Here is a 22,449-nt window from a genome sequence, read left to right as displayed (position 1 = left end):
CGTGGTTGCGATGCGTGGATTCCGAGACTTCGCGCTGCCGGCCTCTGCAATACTTCGCACAATTGCAGTACCATTTGCGAGGCGTAGTGTCGGTTGTTGGGGGCATTGAGAAGACGTTGCGAGCCGAGTGGGGATGCGGTTTCGGAAGGGTAGACGTGGCGGGCTTGGGAGCAGGAGCAAAGTGCACGCAGACAGACCTGGGACGGCTGGCCTAAAGGGCACGCGTACTAGTTTGTGGACATACGGTAATGTATTACATAGCTAGAAACATGCTACGGACAGGTTAGACACAAGTTAGAGACAGGCTTAAGTCGACGTCACCGGTGTCAGGACATGCGTACTGCGTGTCCGATCCGGTCACCGTGAGGTCAGTTAGAGACACGCATTGAGCGCCTAAAATCGTCCGCCCAACATAAACCGAGACGTCCCGACCTCAACCGCTCTCACACGACTTTCGCCGACCTCAACCAGCTGAGCCCATGTAAGTTCTCACTGGGCCTGACTCCGGGCACACAGGGGTATGTCAGTGAGCACACTGCATCTGATCCCAGTACCGTTGTCTGATGACTTCCGATCTACATACAGGAGGCTGTGCGTGAATGTTCATCGCTATCGACGCCGCGTTCGTTGACGGCTGCAGTATGCGCTGAGCTACAACGAATGCCGTGTCGAGGAGAATGAAGCGGCACCGCATAGAACGCGTACACCGTGTGCACTGATGCCTCCCTGACAGTGTGAGAGTTCGTCTGTTGCCGCACCGGAGGTGAGATGAGCACGCGCGTCATCGCTTTGGAAGACTCGACTCGTTCCTGATAATGAAGATCAGGCGGTGTAATTGACGCATCACACGTATAATCTTGAGTGTCCTGGCCGTCCCCCCCCTCGCCCAAGCATTCCACCCTCCGTAGTTTCTATGTGCGTTCTCATAGGCGATCCAGAGATCTCGTACTTGCTGACTTACCTTATCCCCGTTGTCTCTAGTATGTTCTCCAAGCTGGTCCCCGCCCTCGTCGTCTTGTCCGCGCTGTGCGGCTCCTGTGAGCGGTCCCAAGCCTGGTGATGAACGTGTATCTGACCCGATTGCAGACGCCTCCTCAGCGACCGAAGTAACATATATACCTCCTGGGCAGACCAATGGCGTAGAGAGCGCTACAGCAGTCGCCGTGGGCACGAACTCCGACGGGCATATCACCTACTCGATCGGTTTCGAACTCGCCACTGCGATCGCTCTCACCGCTACGGCGCCGGACACGACCATCACCGCTGCAGGTATGCTGTCAACAGCCGTCTCTCAGATAACGTCCTGGCTCTCGAGTCTCTATTAGAGAGCCTGCCATGTTGTTGTTTGAGCAGCGAACTGATCAGCATCGTCCTGCAGCCACTCTCGTCGAAGGCCCATCTGACGCGCAGTTCGTCGAAGTGCTCACCGTCGCAGGCCAGACGGAGACGGTCAGCGAGGGCTGCACCCTCGAGAAAGGCCACGGCGTCTGCACGGTGGTTGCAGACTTCGCGCACTCGACGCTCTCCACGGTGGTGACGGTCACGTCTGGTCTATCGGTCTCCGGGAAAGGAAACGGCGCCGGACGGATTGGCGTCGCGACGATCTCCTCAATGGCGGTCGTCGTTGCAGGTGTGGTGCTTGGTGCTGCTATGGTCTAGGGGTTGAGGGTGCGTCCGAGTCTCTACACTGTGTCTCTTCCGTCAAACTATACCTAGCACGGACTCTAGATCCCTGTTGAATATGCGCAGCGCATATATACATAAATCCACACTGCTCGTGTGGGAGCGCAAGGGGTTCAAATAAATGTATCACGATCTTTGAAGCTCGGATGCTGCGAAATTTCCTGCTTTGTGAGCTGATGTATATGTCTGGGTATGCGCTCTATGCGATGTCTCACCGTAGCATCGGTCGCAGGGGCCTAACCACAATCCATGATTCCCGTTACCAAGTTTGAGAACGGAAGTGCTGGAAATGGACGATCACACTCATCCGAGGGGAACGATAGCTATACCATCCCTGCTTTCTTGACAGTACTGAACATGAACGTACCTGTTGAACGTCTCTGTCCCGTGCATACCACTCAAGACATCAATGCTTCCACACCAAAGACAACACGAGCCTCACAGTGCCATATACATCCCACCACCATGGTCCCAGTTCTCACCGCCCGTATAAACAACTACAGACTTAGAGCATCGACACCTTCCGGACACGTGGGTGTCAGCAGCGCGCCCACATACGCCTCCATCCCTACCGGCCGGTATATCCACACCTCTCCCTCCTCGAAGTTGGCCAGGTCATAGCTCTTGCGCGCAGGCGGGCTCCCCACACTCTGCTCAACGACCTCAATCACCCCCACCTCCGCCGGTCTGACCGCCTTCCCGTCGGCGACGCTCGTCCTCGGCACGCAGTCGCTCACGATCACCGCAGTATGCTCCGGGTTACCCAGGGTCGACCACCCGTGTGGCCCCATCCCGACGCGCGCGCTGCGCCATTCGATGATGTCGCCCCGCCGCACGCGGTCGTCGCCCCCGCGCCAGCGCCCGGCCTGGTTGCGCCCCTTCTCGGACGCCTTCCCCTCGAAGATGAGGTGCCCGTGCGTGCGCGAGATGCTCGGGACGGGCTTCGGCACGTAGTCGTACTGCTCGAAGTACTTGATCGCCTCGTTCGCGAGGTCCCAGCACTCGCCGCGCGCGCAGGGCACGCCTGTGCCCTCGTAGCTCTCCGCGTAGCCCGCGATCGTCTCGCCATACGTCTCGTGCGCGTCCACGAGCTGCTCCTTCGTCCACGGGTTCGGGCGCGGAAGGTACCGTGCGGTGCGGCTGACGGTGCGCGCGTCGTTCGCGTCGTGAGTGGGCGGGGCGTTCTGCGGCCAGGTGACGGAGTACCAGCACATGCTGAGGTCGCTGAAGATCACGCTGCCCTCTACAGTCTTCGTGCTGCCGTCCGACCTCCAGCGGCCTGTCCACATAGTCTGGCCGTTGTTGCGAAGGGGCGGGGGGCGAGTGTCGTCGGACGCGTACCAGGCGGAGGGCCAGTGGGCGGATGAAGAGAAGTAGTGCGCGAGGTCCGCCGCTGCGGAACCGTGCTCCGTGGGCGGCGGATAGGATGTCAAGGCCCCGCTATCAGACCCGGGTCGTGGCGGTGTTTGTGGACGAGACGATCTGGGTACCGACGGCTAGATAGCATGACTTGAGCTCTGAGTTACACATGTGCGACGAGTGACTTACAGGGCCAGTCATAGGAGATGGTGTCCGGCCACCTGGAGGGATGTGCTTCACCGTCTCCACCGGAGCCCTAGGAGAGATAGAGACATTGAGGTACCGTGCGAAGAACTCGTCCAGCCAACTGAAGAAGGCCTCCTTGTCCTCAGGAGACAGGTTTTCCCAGTCAATATGGTCGATCTCCGCGTCTTCATTCTGCGTCACAACTTGAGGTACTGAGATAACACCTCTAGACGGCGGTGGGGGAGGACGGGCAATAGGTGCCGGCACTGGCGGAGACGGAGACGAGGACGGTAGGTCTGGACGAGTATCACGGCGAATGGCAGGAGGCGGGCCGTTAGGCAAAGGAGAAACCAGACTTTTATTGCTCGTAGAGCTAATTGACTTGCTGAAAGAGGGCGCCGGCGAGGCAGAGGTCCCGGCTCTCCGCGATGGTACAGGCGGGGGAGGAGGCTTTCCTTGGCCCGGAGAGCCGGCCAATCCGGTGCTGGCAGATGAAGCCCGTGACGGCGGCGGGGGAGGTACGGGAGGTTTCGGCGGCGGGGGAGGCCTGGGCTTGATCTGCGCATCCCAGTTGATGTTCTTGCTGGGCTGGCTAGACATGTGGTCTCGGGTATTCCTGACTCTCGAGGCTCCTGCATCGGCCACCTTAGAGGCCTTATTACGTAGCTCTAGCATTGTGGAGAGACGGGAACAAGGTTTGTGAGAAGAAAGTCTGCGGAGATGGTGCCGCCGCCATGGTCACGGTGGGGCATCAGTCACTACTCACCTGCGAAAGTTGGCATCTCGCGGCGATTGAGTTCACGCTCCGCTATACGGCGATTACCAGACCAGCAGGTATTCCGATGAAGTATGTCTGCGAGATAGCAACAGTTGTAGGTGCAACACGCTGTCAGTGGTGTACCGATGGAGTGTTGATTGCAGTGGGTCGTGGGAGCCTTGTGTACTGTCCTATACAGGAATGCAGAGGATTCCGATAGTAACCTGACCTGGACGTCTCAAGAGTCCGCAGAGAACACAGCTCAGTATGTTTTAACTGCTGAAGGAGTTATAGCCTAGCTAGAGGGGCATGAGTGGATCTCGGACTCGCTGGCTCTCGGCGGTCACCAGCCTCCACAGCCGTCTGCGACTTAGATTAGATAACATACCCTCTCTAGGCGCCTATCTCCCGCCCTCTGCGATCGGTGCAAGCGTGATCTTGGTTCGACTAGTGTTGCCGCCAAGCTGAGCCAGCTTATCCAGCTAGCCCGGCTTGCCATGTAAACGCCCGGCTTGACCAAACCAGCCAAGCCGGGTCAGTGGATCCGCCATCAAGCTCATAACCGGCTCAACTCCAAGCCGTTGCCTAAGTTAGCTGAACCAAGGCTGAACGGATGACGCCATCGCTCGAGCACCTTCCAAATTGGGCGATCACCATGCGACGCGCGATACGGAACACCGCGCTTGCCTGCCTCTATCGTCTCCCGCTGTCGCTTGGTCTCCCCGACTAGCTGTCGTTCATCCCTCCTACGTTGTTTAGCAGCCCTGATCTCATTAGTATGAGCCTCCATGTATTCGAGCTTAACTAATACTTCACAATAGCACACTTTTTGCCCGCTACAATACCCAAGTGTGTGCGGCATCGGACGCGTCGGTTTCACTTTCATATGGGCCATCAAGCCGATCCCCTCACCTATCAGTAGTCCTCTGCGCCACGCAGGTGGATACTTCAGCCGGGTTCGAGTGCATTCTATATGCATGAGTATAAGAGCTTTGAATTGATGCCGGAAACAAGGTGAGAGAGCTGCAGTCTACTATGGCGCAAACCCCTACTCCCTGTGTCCTGTTGGACAAAACCCCCGCTGCCGTCAACTCCAATCCTCCCACTCCGCCTGCCACGTCTTCATCAAAGCCGACCGCTGCTAGGAGGGTCGCGGGTGTACGCCGGAGCGCAGGCAACCGCAAGCGCAAGGCCGAAAACCAGGATCCTACTGGTCAGGCCACCGCTGAGGGTGCACGGCCGAAGCGTCGACGCAGGGTCGTGTTCGAGGCTCCCCCACCCACCGCTACTGTTGTCGGTATCGGACCCGTTGTCTCCAAGCCAGATCCAAGCTCTCTCGCATCCGCCCCACTTTCGCCCCCCATTTCGGATTCTCAGACTACCTCTACCGTTCCTGTTGACCAGCCTGCGTCCACTATTCCGACATCTTCATCGGCAGCTTCTACACAGACTCTTCCCGCCACTGCCTCAGTCCTCGTCGGCTCTCTCATCGAGTCTTACCGGTCTGTCAAGCGGACATTGCAGCGCAATTCCAACAGCCGGGCAAAGGATGTTTGGGGCAATCTCCGGGGTCTCGACTCTACCTTTCCGCCGCCTCCCAATGCCATGCCCGTGGACGAGCCAATGCTCTCCCACAAGCCTGATACCCCGTATGTCGGCTGCAAGCTTTGCAGGTACGTGTGGCATATTCATGTGTTTCGTTCACCGGATGTACTGCATCGTTTGCTGGTTCTGAGCCATCATGAGGTCGAGCTGATGCATCGGGCTTTTTAGAGACGAGTGGAAAGTGTTTGTCAACACCGATGGCATCACAAGTACAGCCCGTCGACATTTCAGGGACAAACACCGTGAAGAGTATGACGAATTCTGTCGCATCCATGGGCTCGTACCTCCTGACCATAGCACCAACAAATCTCGAGAGGCGTTCACTCTCGATGGTCTGTTGGATCGTCTTATTCGATGGATCGCTGCAGATGACCAGGTGAGCGCAATTGTGTCATTGCTAATTGTATTCTCATACATGCGAAATTATCTCCCTATGTCTAGGCTATTCATGTTGTCGAGTGCCCGGAGTTCCGAGAGCTTCTGCTGTACCTCAACCAGGATCTCGACGATGACGATCTTGTTCACCGCACCCGGCTCAGTGAACGGATTCTCGTCGAGTACCGGCAGGAATATCAAAATATCCTTTCGGAGCTTCAGGCAGGCACACTTTTGCTTTGCTGAGGCCTTTCAGCTCTAATGCCTCTTTATAGCGTTCTCCAGGACGTGTCTCCTTCACGCTCGATCTCTGGGAGGACCAGGATCGTCAGACTTTCATGGGTCTGACAGCGCATTTTTGTGATGACAACGGTGAGGTACTTGAAGGCAAATCACACCTGCTAGCCTTCAGGTACTTCCCGCAGTCACACAGTGGCGAAAGCATCGCTCGGGAATTCTTTAAGATCATTGCTGATGGTCAGCTTCAGCGCAAGGTTCGTCTCCGTCGCTCATACACATTTCATGCCTTGCTTCGATGCTGATGAATGCGCAACAAGATTGGTCAGATAACCATGGATAATGCATCCTCAAATGACACCATGATGGTCGAGTTGGAGACCATCCTCGTTCAAGAGGGTATTCCATTCCATCGGGATGGAAATCGGATCCGGTACGTCACAGTCCAATCGTCTGGATCTTTGAACCTACTCATCATAAACATTACAGATGCTTCCCTCATGTTGTCAATATTGCTAATCAGCTCATTCTCGATGAGCTTAAGACGAACCCCACAGAACCTGTACTCTCTCTTCCGACTTCTACGGAAGAGGAGAAGCTCCGGTTGCGGACCTATGCCGATATCCTCGCAGGCAACCCTGTCCAGAAGGTCCGTGATCTCGTTAGCGCACTCCGTTCTTCCGGACAGCGTCGGCACGACTTCGAGCAGTTTATTAGCGAAGGCATTGCCTCGCAAAGCTGGCCAGACCATCCGCACATTCAGCCCTTGCAACTTCTTCGCGACTGTGAAACCCGTTGGTCGTCGACATTCCTCATGATGGATCGCACTCTTCTACTGTACCCGGTAAGTTGATCAGCTATATATGTCGTTCATCTGCTAATGTCTGAATACCAGGCTATTGAAGACTTCGTCAAGCATCCATCCCGTGCAGATCTATCGAAGTATCTTCTCATGGCCAATGATCGAGCCGTTCTTGCTGACATCTATCAAGTTCTCGAGGTTGCTCATCAAGCGCAACAGCTTGTATCTTCGGAGAGAACACCTACACTAGCTCTTGTCCTCCCTGCTTATGAACTCCTTGTTGACTCCTGGAAGCAGCTTCGCATTCAGCTGCCTCCGCTTGCTCATCTCATTACTCTAGGAGTTGAGAAGATAGAAGAGTACATGATGAAGTCTCGGATGTCTCGTATGTACTCACTTGCCATGAGTAAGTTGTTATTCTGGTCCTCGTCTTATCCTAACTTATGCCTCATATGTCTATGTGCTACAGTCGTAAATCCAATGTTCAAACTTTCATGGATACAACAGCATTGGAGCGATCAGGAAGCCAAAGCAGCACGCAGCTGGGCTTTGGAAGCGGTATGTCTATTGTATGCTCCACTTGTCAACAGAATGATCTGACGATCTTCTTTGATAGATGCTAGAGTTCCGTCAGGAAGAGTCACGTCGCACTCAGGCCAGAACCAGTGCTCGTATCTTCTCACGGACACGAAGCCTTCCTGCACCCTCTATCGCCTCGCAGTCTCTTGCTCGGGGCTTTGCAGGTCTTCGTCGTCTCAATGAGCGCATTCGGCGCTCTACAACTCTCCCAGATTCCAGCCTGTCAAGCGCATCAGCCCCCTCTCCGATGGGCACCGACGAAGCTGAATTCCTTGCGCAGCGCCTCGCTCAGGACCGCACTGCAGTAGCTCAGGAATTTGAGCGCTATCTAGATGAACCAATCGAAGATGTACCGGAAATCGAACAGAACTGTGATTTATTTACGTATTGGACGGTATGTACGGCATCTGATACCCTGTCCATCACACCAAACTAACACTCCATTATAGGCGAAACGGAAAATTTTTCCGTACATGTATTGTGTTTCCCGAGATGTTCTGGCTGTGCAAGCCACGGGTGTCGTGGTAGAGCGGATTTTCTCGTCGAGCAAGGAGACAGACACCCTCCGCCGCAACCAGCTCCACCCGGCACTTATGGAGGCACTTCAGGTCCTCAAGTATCGTTATCGGCAAGAGCGTCTTGACTTTGCCAGCGATCTTATATGCCGGGTTGAGCAGTTGACCATTGATGACCGAGACGACTTGAGGATTATCTCATGTACATAAGTTATATCGTATATATGGTTACACATCCGTGGACGAGCGACCGGTTACCGTAAATGGCGACCAGGCTTGCAAGCCAAGCCGTAGCTGAGATCCGGCCAGGGAGTTGGCGCCCAGCCGGCCTGATCTCAGCTTAGCTTGCGTCAGCTTACAGCGAATGTAAAAATCAGCGTCGCATGTCCCGCGCCGGGTGGTGTGCTCGGATCAGCGGCAGGCCCCTGCCGAGCCCCGCCAGCCTGCTCTCCGGCCACCTTCCAGCTCGGGGACACGCCCGCTGTGACTGCTCGAGACGTGCCCCGCCGGCGAGCTATGCCCCTTTGCGAGCTACATAATACTCGATTTCTTACCTGGGATGTTCCCAACACATATTCCCGGTATATTCAAGTGCTCCCAGCGGTGGAAGAGAGTTGGGCAATGGCTTCGGTGCGGTAGGGTTGGGGGTCGGCCGGGGTTTTCCGGTGATCCGAGCACACGACCCGGCGCGGGACATGCGACGCTGATTTTTACATCCGCTGTAATTGTCTAGCTCCACCCAGTTCGTCAGCTTAGCTTGGCTTAGCTGGCTTGGCGGCAACACTAGGTTCGACTCATCTTGATGGTCCTCACGAGTTGATAGAACCTCTTGCGTCTCCCGGTAACAATCACCTTTATAAAACTCCAACGCACAACGACGTTGACTGCGAGGTTCATAGGGCTCGCAATCTCCTAAATGGCGGGACGACATCATACATATCCTGACTTCACCTCTTCTACTAGTACAGCACGGCAAGCTCGTCCATAGTTACTCCATTCCGGAATGAACACATCAAGAAGCTGTCTGTTGTGCGAGCTGGGCCTCGTACTGCTTCGGCGTGAGTGTCTTCTACAATCCCACGTCAGCTCAGTACATCCCCGCCTTCAAGAATCAATGTAGCGGAGACACAGAGTGAACCAACAGACATGGGCCCTACATACCTGCGAAAACGCGTGCATTTGCGCAATCTGGTCTTTGAGGACTTCATTGACTGTGAGGTAAGAGGTTGATCAGCTGAGTTACTATACGCCCTTTGACGTTGCGCTTACTGAAGCGGTGCCGAGCAAGAGTATTCTTCCCCTCGAACGCCTATTTAATCGTCCACGTTATACTGTATGCTCCCGTAAATCGGATTTCCTATAAGCTCACCGGGCTCACAACGAACACCTCGTAATTCTCCCCGCAGCCATTGGACGTATCCTCGATCTCCAAGTGAACGACAGGTATAGCTGCCCGTATAGCATTCTCGAGGTCCGTTGCGGAAATGGGCATGGTGGATGGGGGCTGCTATGGGCTCGCGTAAGGAGGGCTTTCGGGCGCGACGATGGGCGAGGAGGCGGCGGTTTGGAAGCAATCTTATCAGATTGTCTCAAGTACTGCTGATCAGATTAGATAATGGAAATAGATCTGACCGGGGCCAATACGCTGTCCCTTCTGGAGTTATCTCACATCCCTCGGGCTTGATAGTCCAACCTCGTTCCGGACAAACGCCGTGAACATCTGAAGCTGACAAAAGTGCTGCGCCTTCATGAGTAGCATCGAGCCTGAGAACGTCGCAAATTTCAAATCGTGGATCGCCCAGCAGGGGGGCCAAATCCATGCCGGAGTGCACTTCGAGCCAGGTGAGTGCGGAACACGCCCCCCATGAATTCAGGCACTGCAACAAACTGAATTGAGGTTGGCGTTTCTGCCAGTGGAGTTCGGGTTCAACGTGGCCGCACGTAGCGATATACCATCGGATGCCACCGTCGTTTCTATCCCGTTCTCGCTCGCCATCACTCCGAATGTCGCCAGACATGCCATAAAGCAATTGCTCAACACTGAACCACAAAACTGGAGCGAACGACAACTCGAGTGCACATACATCGTATTGCATTCGATCGTTGAACCTATTGAGTGCGCCTAGTTAGTTAACCGTGACGCAGCATCGCTGATCTACTTCGTCTTCCAGCCCGAGTATCCTGCGACATCGTCCCTACCTCGATACGCTTCCATCCCCTGAACAGCTTCGGACGCCGCTTCATTTCACAGAAGCAGAGCTGTCTTCTTTCAGGGGCTCCAATCTCTTTGGGGCCACGCTAGACCGAAAACACGAATGGGAAACAGAATGGCAACAGTGCAAGAACACAGTTTCGGCTGCGATCGCCGGCTGGGGACAAAGCTTCACATGGTAGATGCCTCTACACGCCCTTACTCCGTTTGGAAGTGCCTAACATCCAGCTACAGGGAGAAGTACCTCACAGCGGCAACCTACTTGTCGTCGCGTGCATTTCCGTCTACTATCCTGTCCGACACGCCTTCCCTGGTGACGACGGAGACGTCATATCCTGTCCTCCTCCCAGGGATCGATGCCCTCAATCATGCTCGAGGCCATCCGGTGTCCTGGGTCGTTTCTGCGCCATCTCAGACGTCGTCATCCCAGAGGTCCGAATCGTCAATCTCGCTCGTCATCCACACCCCGACACCGCGCGGCTCTGAGCTTCTCAACAACTACGGCCCTAAACCTAACTCGGAACTTATCCTCGGCTACGGCTTCTCGCTCCCGAATAATCCGGACGATACCATCGTCCTCAAGATCGGCGGTTCGTCTGCACCGGCATCTATCGCGTCGCCGAGTGCATTACGCGGATGGGAAGTGGGCCGCCACGCTCGTGGTGCGGAGCCTGTCTGGGAGGCCGTTCTCTCCGCCGTGCGCGGGCAGAAAAACGACACCGTCGATGACGACGATGAGGGCAGTGCGGTTGAGGACGAGCTCTGCGCCGCGGACATGCTGGCGGAGATGGCTCAAGGGTTGCACGACCGCCTCCCACCCTTCCCACCAGCGAACACATCGGAGATTCGTCCAGAGGTGCTGCAGATGCTCGAGCACTACTTGGAGGGACAGCGTGACATCTTGCAAAGCCTCGTATCGTTCGCGCAAGAGAAGGAGGCGCGCGCGCTGCAGATGGCGAAGGAGCAAGGGCTAGATATCGTAGATGAGGAAGAGGAGGGCGATTACTGATTGCCCAGTGGAGTATGTTACATCCTTCGATTGTGAGTACTAGATACGGCGGGTATACGGCTGCCTTCACACAGGATCTTACACAGTGCGCGGTTCCAGCCCCAGATTGTATATCCTGTTCGCGTTCTCGAAGAATGCGCGTTTCACGATCCCAATCGCTTGTGGTAGCGAGAGCTCCCATTTCCGTATCGAACTTTCCAACACCTATCAGACAAGTCAGCTGATGCACAAATAACCATATATCGCCTTTACGCACCTCGAACATGGCCTGTCGTGCTTGAATCGACCCAAGGTAGTAGGATTCGGGCCAGAAATGACCATCCGCTGCAGTAGCTATTCAGGCCAATACTGAAGCAAACGGAATGCGAAACTTACTAGACCACATGATCTTGTTCGTAGGTGCGAGTTCGAGGACCTGCCTGATCACTTCGCGCTGACCGTCGGGACTCAAGAACGGGAAGATTTCCCCGAAGTCGAGGAAGACGTTCTCGTACACTGCTGTTAGGTATCCAGCCTCTTGAGTGTATGGATAGCTGGAATGCAGCAAGACAATTTTCGTTTTTGGGTATGCCTTGATAAGCGGTTGTAGATGAGATGGCGAGGAGAGCTTCAACGTGATATCGTTGTCCCCGAGACCCGTGTGGAATTGCACTGGAATATGAAGCGGTATATTGATGTCGCCTATAATGTATTACGGATCTTCCTCGCTCACCTGGCTTGTCGTACTCCGCAGCGATGGTCATGGCGACGTTGACGACGTAGTCATTAATGGCCTTGTCCGCAAGACGCAAGGTGCCTTTCGCCATATACACCAGGACCAGACCGACCAATAGACGCTCCAGAGTAACTTGACACAGGCTATCACCAGCTACTACGTCGAGTCCGGTTCTATAACAAATGATGCTCTTGAATCCAACCACGTCTGGGTCGGCTGCGCTGGCGTGGAGTGACTTTCTCAGCTCTTCTGCGAATGCGTTGACCAGCTCGGAAGGGGTGACATTGTTATCTGCGATATTTTGGTCCATGAGCCGTCGCAGAATGTCCTGCGACCCAGATTCGTCAGCGCGACGAGTAGACCTCCCAAGGTGAGTGTATGCCTACTTCTGCAAGAGTCTCCACCCGGACGATGCGCTTCGTGGGACTGCTGGTCAACTGATCGTGCCACTTGTAGTCGTACAACTTGGCCTTATCGGCCCCGCCGAGGCCATCGTCGATCAGGATGCACTGGATGTGCGCCGGCTCCATGCACATCTTGCAAAGTTGCTCATAAGAGAGCGAACTCCGATGCGCTTTGACGGCCTCCCAGTTGGCGTGGGGCCCTAGCGCAAAGAGCTTCGCGAGCTGCGTCGTCGCGCGGAAACATGCCATCGTATGGATAGCATCTTCCTTGAGCGCACGCTCGCCGCTTGCCTCTGTGATGAGGCCTTCGAAGGGAAACGCGTCTCTGTGCTCCTCACTCAGGAAGGCATGTGCGTGATTATCAATTGCGGGGTAAGAGAAAACGACGCGAGAGAGCTCCCAAAGGTCTGTGTTGATGTCCATGATCTCTTGCTAGATTGCGGCTGGTTGACAAGGGATGAGATCGTTCAAGTTGCGTGAAAGTATATAACGCGTTACTCACCACAGCGGATGCTTTGTGTGATGATGGTTTCTGATATCTCTATGTTTATGACAAAGCTTCAAGTTCGTTCATTTCCCCAACAGCAGTGTAAGAAACAGTGTGTCATAGATGGTTGTACTTCCGGTGCCTGGCTTCTAACTACAGAACTGATATATAATCATATTTGATCACATAGCATCTTTGTTAGTATATCGGTTAGTACACGCGCCTGTCACGCGCGAAAGCGGGGTTCGACTCCCCGACAGAGAGTTTTGAAAGGCATTTACATAACTTACTGACGATCGTCGCAATCGTTTCAATAATAGTCAATATGGAGCCGCGTCAGAGACCCAGCCACGTCAATTCATGTTCGGAGGTTTCAAGACAATCTTCGAAGTCATGGAAACCAGGATCCACCCTCTGGACAACGATCTTCGACCCAAACATGATTACTGCCCAACCCATAGTAGAACACAACACATGGGTACACTACAGCACGACAGAACAGAACGGAAATCATGCATGCCGCAGCCCATGCTCGCCACCGCCCTTCCGTCGGACATCAGCCACCCCCGGAACGTTGGGCTCTAGAACGCTGCTTCTTCGGCTTCTTCTTGGGCTCTGCGTCATGTTTGTTACTGCGAGTGGACACACTGCCGGTGCCGGTGCCGTCAACAGCCTTGAGTGTGCGCTTCTTCAGCACGGACTGCAGCGCCCGCTTCGTCTCGCCTGCCGGGAAAGTTGACAGGTCAAAGTAGTTCGGCGCGAACTCCAACAGCCTGTGTCACAAAAAACCGCAAGACGCATCTATCAGCAACAGCGTCTCGGGGCGCACCGCATCTGTACGGTATGGGGACCATAGAAGAGGAGAGGAGGACAGGTATTCGATAGGGCGTGCGCAGGGTAACGGGAGTAGAACCTGGAAGGGCACTCACCACTCCGGCCGCACCTCGGTAACCGTCCGGATGTACGGCTTCGTCGTCAAGATGAACTCGTTGAAAATCACCCACTCCGGTGACGAGTCGAGGCCGCAGCTCGGGTGCAGCGACACCACCTGATTGTCCTTTACAGTGAGGTACCCGCCCTTCTCGCCTTCCTTGTGCGCGACCTGCATGAAGAAGCCGCACACGAGCGCCTTGCGGATGCTCTGCCACAGCTTTCGTTCGTCCTGCGTTGTGACGAGTTCGATATCATACCGCTCCATCGTCCGTTGCAATTGAGCGCGGACGTTTTCCGCTTCTTGGAGTGCGCGCGCCCCGAGGTAGTTGTTCCAGCACCAATTCCTATCGTGCTTGTCTAAAGGAGGAATCAGTCTGATGTACAGGTATGTGGATCGCAGTAAACGAGGGTGTACTGCTTATGTAGGAATTGTAGACGTTCAGCAGCGTCAAATGGTCGCCATCCGGGATTGTGAGAAGTGCCTTGGCAACGTCTGCCTCCTTCTGCTGGTTTGGTAGCCGACGCCAGACACTAGGCACTGGTGGTCATGATCGATCTACTCAGTACGCGAGAACACCAACTTGGGCTGTGGTACGTACCGGAAAGCATGGCCACGATCGTTAGTATTTCGTCGCTACAGTTGAACTCGGGGCTGACAATCAGCATCTTTGCCATCTATAAGCCCGATATCAATGAGGTCTCAAGGTGACAAGCAGATCCCCCATCCGTCAACGCGATGTGTACCTGAGGGTCTAGCGGGAAGTCCGCCATGATCGCGCCTAGGGGCGTCAGGTTCCCTTCATCGTCCAGTGCAACAAGATAATTGAGCAGCTCCAAGGCACGCATGAGCGACTCCAGTGCAGGCGCGTCCACGTAGTCGAAGTGTACCAGATCCTTGACGCCAAGCTTCGCCAGCTCAAGCACGGCGTTCGCGAGGTTGCTCCGGAGGATCTCGGGGTGCGTCTGCTCCTCGAGCTCGGTCTTGAAGTCGCTCTGCGTGTACAGCCGGAAACACTTGCCCGGTCGTGTACGACCAGCGCGTCCCGCACGCTGCTGCGCAGAAGCTTTGGAGATGGGGGACACGAGCAGGGATTCGACACGAATACGCGGATTATACACTTTAACCTGTGAGAGACCGGGGTCAACAACATAGACGATACCATCAATCGTGAGCGACGTCTCGGCGATGTTCGTAGACACGACGACCTTCCGACCAGGCGGACCGCTGGGCGCGCGGGATGGGGGTGCGGGATCGAAGATGCGTTGCTGCTGCTGTGGGGGGAGGGAGGAATAGAGGGGAATGCAAACAAGTGGTCCGATGCTCTGTGGATCCTGGTTGGCGAGATCGTCCGCTTCGAATTTGATTCTACGACACGCGTCCTCAATCTCCTCCTCACCAGTCAGGAACAGCAGGATATCGCCAGGTCCTTCCGCACGATGTATCATGAGAACCGTGCGTATTGCGGCCTCTATGTAATCCGCTTCGGGCTCCTGGGTGTAGAAGACCTCAACTGGATGTGTGCGACCATGAATCTTGAACAACGGCGCAGGTTTGCTAGGTCCGGCAATGCTCAAGTACTTCTGAAACTTGTGGGCGTCGAGAGTGGCGGACATGACGACTAGCTTCAAGTCTGACCGACGCTGTGCGAGGTCTTTCAAGAAAGCCATGAGGAGATCCGTGGCCAGAGTACGCTCGTGTGCCTCATCGAGGATGATAGTGGAATACTGTTTAAGGTCGGGATCGTTCATGGCTTCTCGAAGGAGCGTATGGTCGGTCATGTATTTCAAGAAGGTGGCTCCCGGCTCGTTCATATCTTCGAAGCGTATAGAGTAACCCACTTCCTTCCCGAGCGACACTGAAAGCAGATACGGTCACTATCTGCATGCGAGCAGGATTTATATGGACGTACCGTCCATCTCGTTTGCGACGCGCTCAGCCACTGACATAGCAGCGACACGTCTTGGCTGCGTACAGGCGACTATCTGACCCTTTGTGTGCGGGAGATCAGAGTAGCAGACGAGTTGAGGAATCCTAGAAATACATGATGCGTAAGCTAGATCTGTCGCACCGGATCACCAGGGTGAGATAGGATCGCCTTACTGAGTCGTCTTTCCTGAGCCAGTCTCGCCGACTACAACGACTATCTGATTTTGCGTAAACTGTCGTTGGTAGATGAGCTACGTTTTTCGATCGCGGGGAAGGTAGCATTGCGAAACGGGTCCCATTCTTGGGAGTCGTGCGCAGACAAAGTAGCGAACGAACCATCTTCAGGAACTCGGACATCTGACCAAAAACAGGAAGCTCTTTACGGCGCTCAAGAAGTCTCTTGTATTGGGGCTTGTGAGGCTGCTTGTTGAATGGGTTCACATCGCTCTCCTGCACAAGGGTCAAGTTGCGCTTTCTACGCATTCATCCGCATACAAGCGCGTACCATGGCTCTGATGACCTGCTCTGCGGTCGCTTTCCTGGGAAGGATGCCATGAAGAGGATTTCTGCCAATAGGAGGGGCATTGGTGTATGGATTGTCGAATCCCATTTTCACTGGCTTACAATAGAGACGGACAGATAGTATAGAGATTGAGGGGAACAGAGGACACGGGGAGGGGCTGCAGCTCAGTGCTGCGGTAGGATTGCCATATCGCTTTGGTATCGTGGGAAGCAGGCCACGATTGACAGGTTCTGTCCGGTGCCGACGCTTGCACGCGCTTCGAGCCTGCATTAGAACAAATCAGCTTGACGGGTTCTACAAGTGATTTTGCTTTGCCCATCGAGCCTCATGGTGCTATTGCGTCGTTGGAGAACTGTCACAGTGTGCCCGCCCAACAGAACTGACATACTCCTTTGGCTTTCGGAAATGCACGGTGTTCGTGAGGTCTTCTACTGCCTCGTCACCGCGTCACACTGCGACTCTTCCAATTGTCAGACCTCCTTGTGACGTCGTTCAGAGAATGCTGTACGGAGACACGTAGCCTAAGGAGAGCACTCACGTCCTTCTTGGGTGCCAATAATAATGATGAACGGGGGGAAAAGGGGTTTTGGATTGGTTACTTGCACCAGATAGTCCCACGATGGAGGCGAGCAAGTAATGGGTGCTTCGAAGAAGAGACAAACACGTCGATCGCTAGCTAGGGACCTTGATAGGCAGGAGTCGGACTTCGAAATATCTTTCTAGCACAGCCGCCAAGGACCCCGGGGTATGTGCCCAACCATTTCGATTCCTCCATGACCTCAGACACAATATACATTCTCGGAGGACGCTCAAACACGTAGTAATGCAACACAACTGAGCACAGCTCGAATCACAGACCAGATGACGTGCCATTGGCCAACGCCGCGTCATGCGCGCGTGCGAGGAAACCGTACTCCGGCAAGTACCTATCAAACATACCCCAAGTTTTGAGTTGCCATCACAAGCCTTTTCTCTGCAAGCGTGACCGAGCCACTCACGTATCAAAAAACGGCATCATCTCCTTCGTGCCGGGGGTGTTCCGCCAGTCCCTCATAAGCTCCAGAGCGACCGCGAACATCGACAGCACCTGCACGCCCGCCTTGCGCATGCGCTGGTTCGCCTCGGTCGCCGTCTTCACGTCGAACGTGCCCGACGCGTCGCTGTTCGCGAATACGGTGTAGCCCGCCTCGACGAGCGAGAGCGCGAGGAACGCCGTGCAGACGTCGGTGGTGATTCCTGCGAGGATGACCTGCTTCTTGCCCGTCGCCTCGACCGCCGCGCGGAAGTCGGCGTTGTCCCAGGCGTTAACCTCCCCTTGACGCTTGATGTAGGGCGCGTCGGGATGCATGGCGATGATCTCGGCGGGGAGCGGTCCGTTGGGTCCTAGGTTGCACAGTCATAGAGGGCGGTGAGCCGCCTGATGGAATGCGGGACGGAGGGAACAACTCACCCGTCTCTGTGCTGGTCGTGAGAACGGTCGGAAGCCCGAAGATCTTGCCTAGTGCGGCGTGGGCGAGGATGCTGCTCTTAACATCGACAGGTGAGCGGTCGCGCACAAGCTGGTAGAGGCCCTCCTGGTGATCGACGACCAGCAAGACGGCGTTGTTCTTGTCGATGCGTTCGTACGTGAAAGCCATGGCTGGCGACTATGAGGTTAGTGTCGTGGAGAAAGCTGCAGTAGAGTCGTACTCACCGAGGGATCTAAGAGACTGATGAAGTGATCCTAGCTGAGAGTGTTGGTGCGTATACAAGAACGAGCTACGTTGTCTTGTTGGCCTGTCAACTCTCCTCTACAACTCCCTTATATCCCCCCTTACCGCCCCCAACACAGGCTGTCCGCCAGCCACTGCGAATGTAGTTGCCAAAAAGGGCCATCCACCGCCGTCTGTCTCCGTGTTGAAGTGCTTCTTTTGCGGCTAACCGCTGCGATCGTGTATGCAGTCTTACCGTAAACGCAGCTGCAAACCACACCCGTCATCACTCAGATAGTCAGCAGCGCAAAGTCGTAGCCGATATTCACGAGGACACCGTGAAGACACCGTGCAAAATTGTCTTTCACGACGTTGCCGAACCCGACTGACCAGGCCACGTTCTCGTCATCTCAGTGCGCTGTACACCGATATGTACTCGGGTTCCCATGCATGGTGCTTCTTGCGCGGCGATTGGTTGTTTTGACTGGACTGATGGGGGTATCATTCCGACACCAACGGCACCTGAAGAACACGTTGGACTGGAAGCACATTGACTTGACAGTGTGCGGCGTTAGGGAGAGGTGAATACTCCCCGGGGGGCAGAAGAGAGATAGACGTGCCTCAAATAATATTGAAATTGGTACCCAGGACGCAGGGTAGCCTGCAAGAAACTTGACGCAGGTCAGCTGGGTTTCGGCGGACCAGTTGTGACCATTATCGTACCGGGTTCCAAGGCCGACGCAGGGTGTCTCTCTCATTGGTTCCTATTCAGGTCCTCCTTTCGGTGTCCGTAAAAAGATTATAAATTACAACAAGCATCCCAGAGGAGATACAACACGATAGTGATAGATAGCTCATGCGAAATGTATGCCAGCGTCGTGGAAGGCCGATAAGAGTCTACGACACTAAGCGTTAGCGTCTCAGGATCTTGACGTATGACAGTCAACTCACTTGAGTAGGTCATTGATGTCCATCTTCGCCGCTCGACTCTCCGCAAACCCAGTCTCCTCTAGTACGTCTTCGACCTTCTTCTTGAAGTCGAGCCCGTCCTCGATAATCTACAAGAACGACCATCAGTCGTACTCAGACCCGAGATGTCAGATGGAAGTGATGTACCACATTGTTCACCGAAGCCCACGTCTTCCAATTCGTCTCCAGCATCTCCATCACACCCTTCGCCATGAAGTTCGCGTGCACAGTCTTGTTTCTCCTTCCGAATATGATCCGACCCAGCCCGTCGAACTCGCCGAACTCGACTGGGGGCGGCGGATCGCGAGGTACCACACGCACCACGCTGCTCTCCACCTTCGGTGGGGGTCGGAAGTTGTTCTTACTGACGTTCATGACGAGGTCGACCTTCGCGTACAGTTGCACGTTCGCCGAGAGCCGCGACCAGAGCGCGGTACCTGGTTGCGCGACAAGACGAGTCGCGAACTCGCGCTGGAACATGAGGATGGCGACGCGGAAGAGAGGGCGGTGGGAGAGGAGACGGAAGACTAGAGGCGACGAAATCTGGTAGGGAGTATTGGATATGCAGACATCGAAGTAGGGGAGCGTGGCCTTCACGAAGTCACCGATGATGATCTCGAGCTTCCTCTGCTCGGGCCTAAAGAGTAGATCATGAGTTCGAATACAGCGGGGTCCCAGCCGAGTGAGACACTCACTTTCCCTGCACTCGCTTCGTTAACTCGGCCGCCATGCGAGGATCCATCTCCACAGCACTGACATGCTTTGCTTTTTCCAAGATGCGCACTGTCAGGTTGCCCGTACCAGGGCCCACTTCGAGGACTTTATCTGTGGGGCGCAAGCTGGCCTATGACTGCCGTCAGAATGAGAACCGGGCTGTTCGCCGTCGTGAGGAAGTGAGGTACTCACCAGATCCACTATTCTATCCAGGTACGACAAGATTCAGTACTGATATCACCATCAAGAAGACTTTGAAACGCACGATTGGGCCGTCTGTGGGTTCTTGAGGATATGCTGGCCGAACCGCTCGGTGTTAAAGATGGGATTCCGGGTAGCAGAGGAAGATGCCTCGGATGAGGAGGCTTTTGACTTTGCCGATGGCTGATGAGCACGCGTGAAGCGATCTGAGGTTGCACGAGGCATGAATGTATGTATAAGATGGCTTTCTGTGTGATAGAACCGCGAGTATAACGAGCAAAGCTTTTTGGACGTCGAGGTCGATGGAGAGGCAGATGGAAGCGCCCGCGCGAGGGGAATAATTTCCGATCGCGCGGCACGTGGCTCGCCGCAACGCGCGACGGTTCTCGCGCAACGCCTGCGTTGCTTTTCCCGCGCCACGACGATCCACACTCGCCTCCACCCAACGACGAAGAAACTCGAAGGACGCCATGCGCAAGCTCCATGATGCTCGCCCTTTTCAACGGTAGTGCCAGTGAAGGGGTGAAGAATAGACCGTAGGCCGAGCGGAGACCTGACGTCAAAGGCCGTAGCGATCCATGGGTCAGGGAGGGATATATACCCCTGCGGTCGTCGAGCCCTCAGAACAAGAAACCCACCGTAACTCCCCGACTACGAAATCGTGAACTTATCTGTCTTTACTCACCATGACTTCTGTGAACGCTGGTCACATCTTCGAGGCCGCTCACCGCGATGCTTTGCGCTTCCCCCACACCGGTCAGGTCAATCTGAAGGATATTTCAGAAGGTACATAAATCCATCTTTACTTCTAATAGACGCATGCTCATGAACTATGGGCAACAGCGGACGCGCGTGTCCTCATGTCTGAAGAGCACAAGGCCCTGGGTACCGCCCTCCCCCAGGCTCGCTCGCCGCAGCCGCACAGGCTGCCGTCGCGCGGCACGAGACACAACACGCCGGCGAGCACACCCTCACCATCGACCAGGAGAAACTCCGTCAAGCCGCTCTCGCCGACGCGCAACGCATCAAGGAGGCGCGCGGTGACGCTTCTGGTCCTGCCAGCGTAGACCTCAACTCCATTGGCGATGCTGAGGCTCGCAAGCTCATGTCCGACGAGCACAAGGCACTCGGATACCGTCCGCCGCCCGGCTCCCTCGCCTCTGAGGCCCAGTCTGCGGCTGCCAGGCATCCCGACGCGTCCAGTGGTATCGACACTGCTACGCTTGCGCGTGCTGCGTTCGAGGATGCTTCGCGCATCGTTCCCAAGAACCCAGCGGACCTCAATGTTGAGGGTGTCGGTGAAGGTACGGCCTAGCAATAACTCGTTGCAGCTCGTTCTCACGCTCATCATCTTTTTCTCTTACGGTTGAAGCTCGCGCTCTAATGTCCGAGGAGCACCGCGCCCTGGGCTACCGCCCGCCCCACGGCTCGCTCGCTGCAACGGCGCAATCAGCAGCTGCGAAGCATCCGGAGTCCTCCTCCGGTGCCGATCCCGCGACGCTCGCCCAAGCCGCCGTCCAAGACGCGAAGAAGATCGAAGCTGAGCGCAATGGCTCCCCCACCAACGGCACTCCCGAACTCAACCTCGACACCATCTCCGCCCCCGAAGCCCGCGCGCTCCAGTCCGAAGAGCACAAGGAGCTCGGCTACCGTCCCCCGGCTGGCTCCGCCGCCGCTCAGGCGCAGAGCGCCGTCGACTCGCGCGCAGACGTGCCCGTGACGAAGGAGATGGCCGCGCAGATTCAGTCGGAGGAGCACAAGGTGCGCGGGTACTTGCCCGAGAGCGGAACGATCGCGAGCATCACGCAGAGCATGGCGGACAAGAACGTGCAGGATGGCGGCGAGAGGAAGCTGGGTGATGTTGGCTTGTAGATTGGGGTTTAGGCACTGAAAGATGGAAAGCCCTGTATCATAGCTTGGGGTCCGCTCGTGGACCCGCGAATGTATCATAGGAAAGTCTTCCCTTCAGCCAGCAAGAGATGGAACGGTTATCGATTCCATATGTATTGACGCAGGGATGCGTTGCATCAAAATGAGCTGTAGCAGCGACAGCAGTGCCAGGCCTGCACAATATGTCATCAAAGCAGTCTGGCAGATGACACGCTCGTGGGCGGCGCTAGTGGCGGTGATGAGAAATTTAGGGCCTGTTCGGCAAAGAGTTGGAGTTACGAGTCACCGGCATTATGTCACGTGGCAGCACTTCCGAGGATTTCTGCGCGAGTTAGAGTTACAGGGGCGAAGTATCCGTGAAATCCGGAGGAGACAAGCGCCCTGAACTCATACATGTATCTTGTATACTGATAGCTATGACTTATTACATGGGCTCTGCTTCATCCCCGCTTTGCCATGGTCCGCACAAGAGCAGCTGTCGACGTTCACCAAGCTGTCCATCTGTCCATCGGGCTCATATCGAGCGCCGTAGACGGGCTACAATAGTGGTGACTGTTTGTTTGTTTGTTAATCCCATTTATACACATTCAAGGGTGACCCTTATATAGTGTCATCATTGTCACTGTTGCCACCGCTATCACTGCAATCGAAGAATCCTGGAATCACCTCAATCCAG

The 22,449-nt window shown here is 55.3% G+C and overlaps 9 protein-coding genes and 1 non-coding gene across 10 annotated transcripts; 4 read left to right on the top strand and 6 right to left on the bottom strand.

The window, feature by feature from the left end:
• Positions 1 to 981: 981 nt before the first annotated feature.
• Positions 982 to 4,289, bottom strand: DICSQDRAFT_138681 (uncharacterized protein). The gene is made up of 6 exons (XM_007367944.1): positions 3,995 to 4,289; positions 3,232 to 3,896; positions 1,916 to 3,179; positions 1,729 to 1,851; positions 1,087 to 1,668; positions 982 to 1,037 (listed from the first exon to the last, which is right to left on the bottom strand). The coding sequence occupies exons 2-3, from the start codon at positions 3,241 to 3,243 to the stop codon at positions 2,181 to 2,183; spliced, it is 1,011 nt and encodes a 336-aa protein (XP_007368006.1). The 5' UTR covers positions 3,244 to 3,896; positions 3,995 to 4,289; the 3' UTR covers positions 982 to 1,037; positions 1,087 to 1,668; positions 1,729 to 1,851; positions 1,916 to 2,180.
• Positions 4,290 to 6,510: 2,221 nt separating this feature from the next.
• On the top strand, positions 6,511 to 7,604 carry DICSQDRAFT_65365 (uncharacterized protein; the record flags this gene model as incomplete). The annotated part of the gene is made up of 4 exons (XM_007367943.1): positions 6,511 to 6,639; positions 6,801 to 7,046; positions 7,098 to 7,410; positions 7,474 to 7,604. 4 exons carry the CDS (start codon positions 6,511 to 6,513, stop codon positions 7,602 to 7,604), a joined length of 819 nt encoding a protein of 272 aa, XP_007368005.1.
• A 1,419-nt stretch (positions 7,605 to 9,023) lies between these two features.
• On the bottom strand, positions 9,024 to 9,591 carry DICSQDRAFT_182054 (bola-like protein; the record flags this gene model as incomplete). The annotated part of the gene is made up of 4 exons (XM_007367942.1): positions 9,024 to 9,167; positions 9,260 to 9,309; positions 9,368 to 9,407; positions 9,468 to 9,591. Coding segments are annotated over 4 exons (271 nt in total), but the record flags the coding sequence as incomplete, so codon positions are not given.
• A 255-nt stretch (positions 9,592 to 9,846) lies between these two features.
• DICSQDRAFT_172202 (SET domain-containing protein) lies at positions 9,847 to 11,319 on the top strand (the record flags this gene model as incomplete). The annotated part of the gene is made up of 4 exons (XM_007367941.1): positions 9,847 to 9,940; positions 10,013 to 10,214; positions 10,270 to 10,488; positions 10,545 to 11,319. The coding sequence occupies 4 exons, from the start codon at positions 9,847 to 9,849 to the stop codon at positions 11,317 to 11,319; spliced, it is 1,290 nt and encodes a 429-aa protein (XP_007368003.1).
• A 78-nt stretch (positions 11,320 to 11,397) lies between these two features.
• DICSQDRAFT_172201 (uncharacterized protein) lies at positions 11,398 to 12,861 on the bottom strand (the record flags this gene model as incomplete). Its single annotated transcript, XM_007367940.1, has 5 exons — positions 11,398 to 11,523; positions 11,576 to 11,643; positions 11,695 to 11,970; positions 12,032 to 12,362; positions 12,421 to 12,861. 5 exons carry the CDS (start codon positions 12,859 to 12,861, stop codon positions 11,398 to 11,400), a joined length of 1,242 nt encoding a protein of 413 aa, XP_007368002.1.
• A 256-nt stretch (positions 12,862 to 13,117) lies between these two features.
• DICSQDRAFT_t137 lies at positions 13,118 to 13,189 on the top strand. The gene has a single exon. It is a non-coding gene; the product is annotated as a tRNA-Asp (tRNA).
• Positions 13,190 to 13,481: 292 nt separating this feature from the next.
• On the bottom strand, positions 13,482 to 16,395 carry DICSQDRAFT_65314 (P-loop containing nucleoside triphosphate hydrolase protein; the record flags this gene model as incomplete). Its single annotated transcript, XM_007367939.1, has 9 exons — positions 13,482 to 13,698; positions 13,855 to 14,215; positions 14,274 to 14,396; positions 14,458 to 14,533; positions 14,603 to 15,714; positions 15,769 to 15,890; positions 15,960 to 16,018; positions 16,122 to 16,235; positions 16,291 to 16,395. The coding sequence occupies 9 exons, from the start codon at positions 16,393 to 16,395 to the stop codon at positions 13,482 to 13,484; spliced, it is 2,289 nt and encodes a 762-aa protein (XP_007368001.1).
• Positions 16,396 to 17,158: 763 nt separating this feature from the next.
• DICSQDRAFT_65363 (ycaC protein) lies at positions 17,159 to 17,945 on the bottom strand (the record flags this gene model as incomplete). The annotated part of the gene is made up of 3 exons (XM_007367938.1): positions 17,159 to 17,234; positions 17,307 to 17,691; positions 17,759 to 17,945. 3 exons carry the CDS (start codon positions 17,943 to 17,945, stop codon positions 17,159 to 17,161), a joined length of 648 nt encoding a protein of 215 aa, XP_007368000.1.
• Positions 17,946 to 18,765: 820 nt separating this feature from the next.
• DICSQDRAFT_156357 (rRNA adenine dimethylase) lies at positions 18,766 to 20,108 on the bottom strand (the record flags this gene model as incomplete). The annotated part of the gene is made up of 6 exons (XM_007367937.1): positions 18,766 to 18,896; positions 18,951 to 19,057; positions 19,116 to 19,605; positions 19,664 to 19,812; positions 19,875 to 19,887; positions 19,948 to 20,108. 6 exons carry the CDS (start codon positions 20,106 to 20,108, stop codon positions 18,854 to 18,856), a joined length of 963 nt encoding a protein of 320 aa, XP_007367999.1. The 3' UTR covers positions 18,766 to 18,853.
• A 461-nt stretch (positions 20,109 to 20,569) lies between these two features.
• On the top strand, positions 20,570 to 21,755 carry DICSQDRAFT_172197 (uncharacterized protein; the record flags this gene model as incomplete). The annotated part of the gene is made up of 3 exons (XM_007367936.1): positions 20,570 to 20,669; positions 20,762 to 21,187; positions 21,256 to 21,755. The coding sequence occupies 3 exons, from the start codon at positions 20,570 to 20,572 to the stop codon at positions 21,753 to 21,755; spliced, it is 1,026 nt and encodes a 341-aa protein (XP_007367998.1).
• Positions 21,756 to 22,449: the final 694 nt, after the last annotated feature.

The sequence above is a fragment of the Dichomitus squalens genome, assembly GCF_000275845.1.
Source record: "Dichomitus squalens LYAD-421 SS1 unplaced genomic scaffold DICSQscaffold_30, whole genome shotgun sequence".
NCBI classification, from domain to species: domain Eukaryota; kingdom Fungi; phylum Basidiomycota; class Agaricomycetes; order Polyporales; family Polyporaceae; genus Dichomitus; species Dichomitus squalens.
Note: the sequence above shows the minus strand (reverse complement) of the source record. Positions and strands in the feature narration are given on the sequence as shown.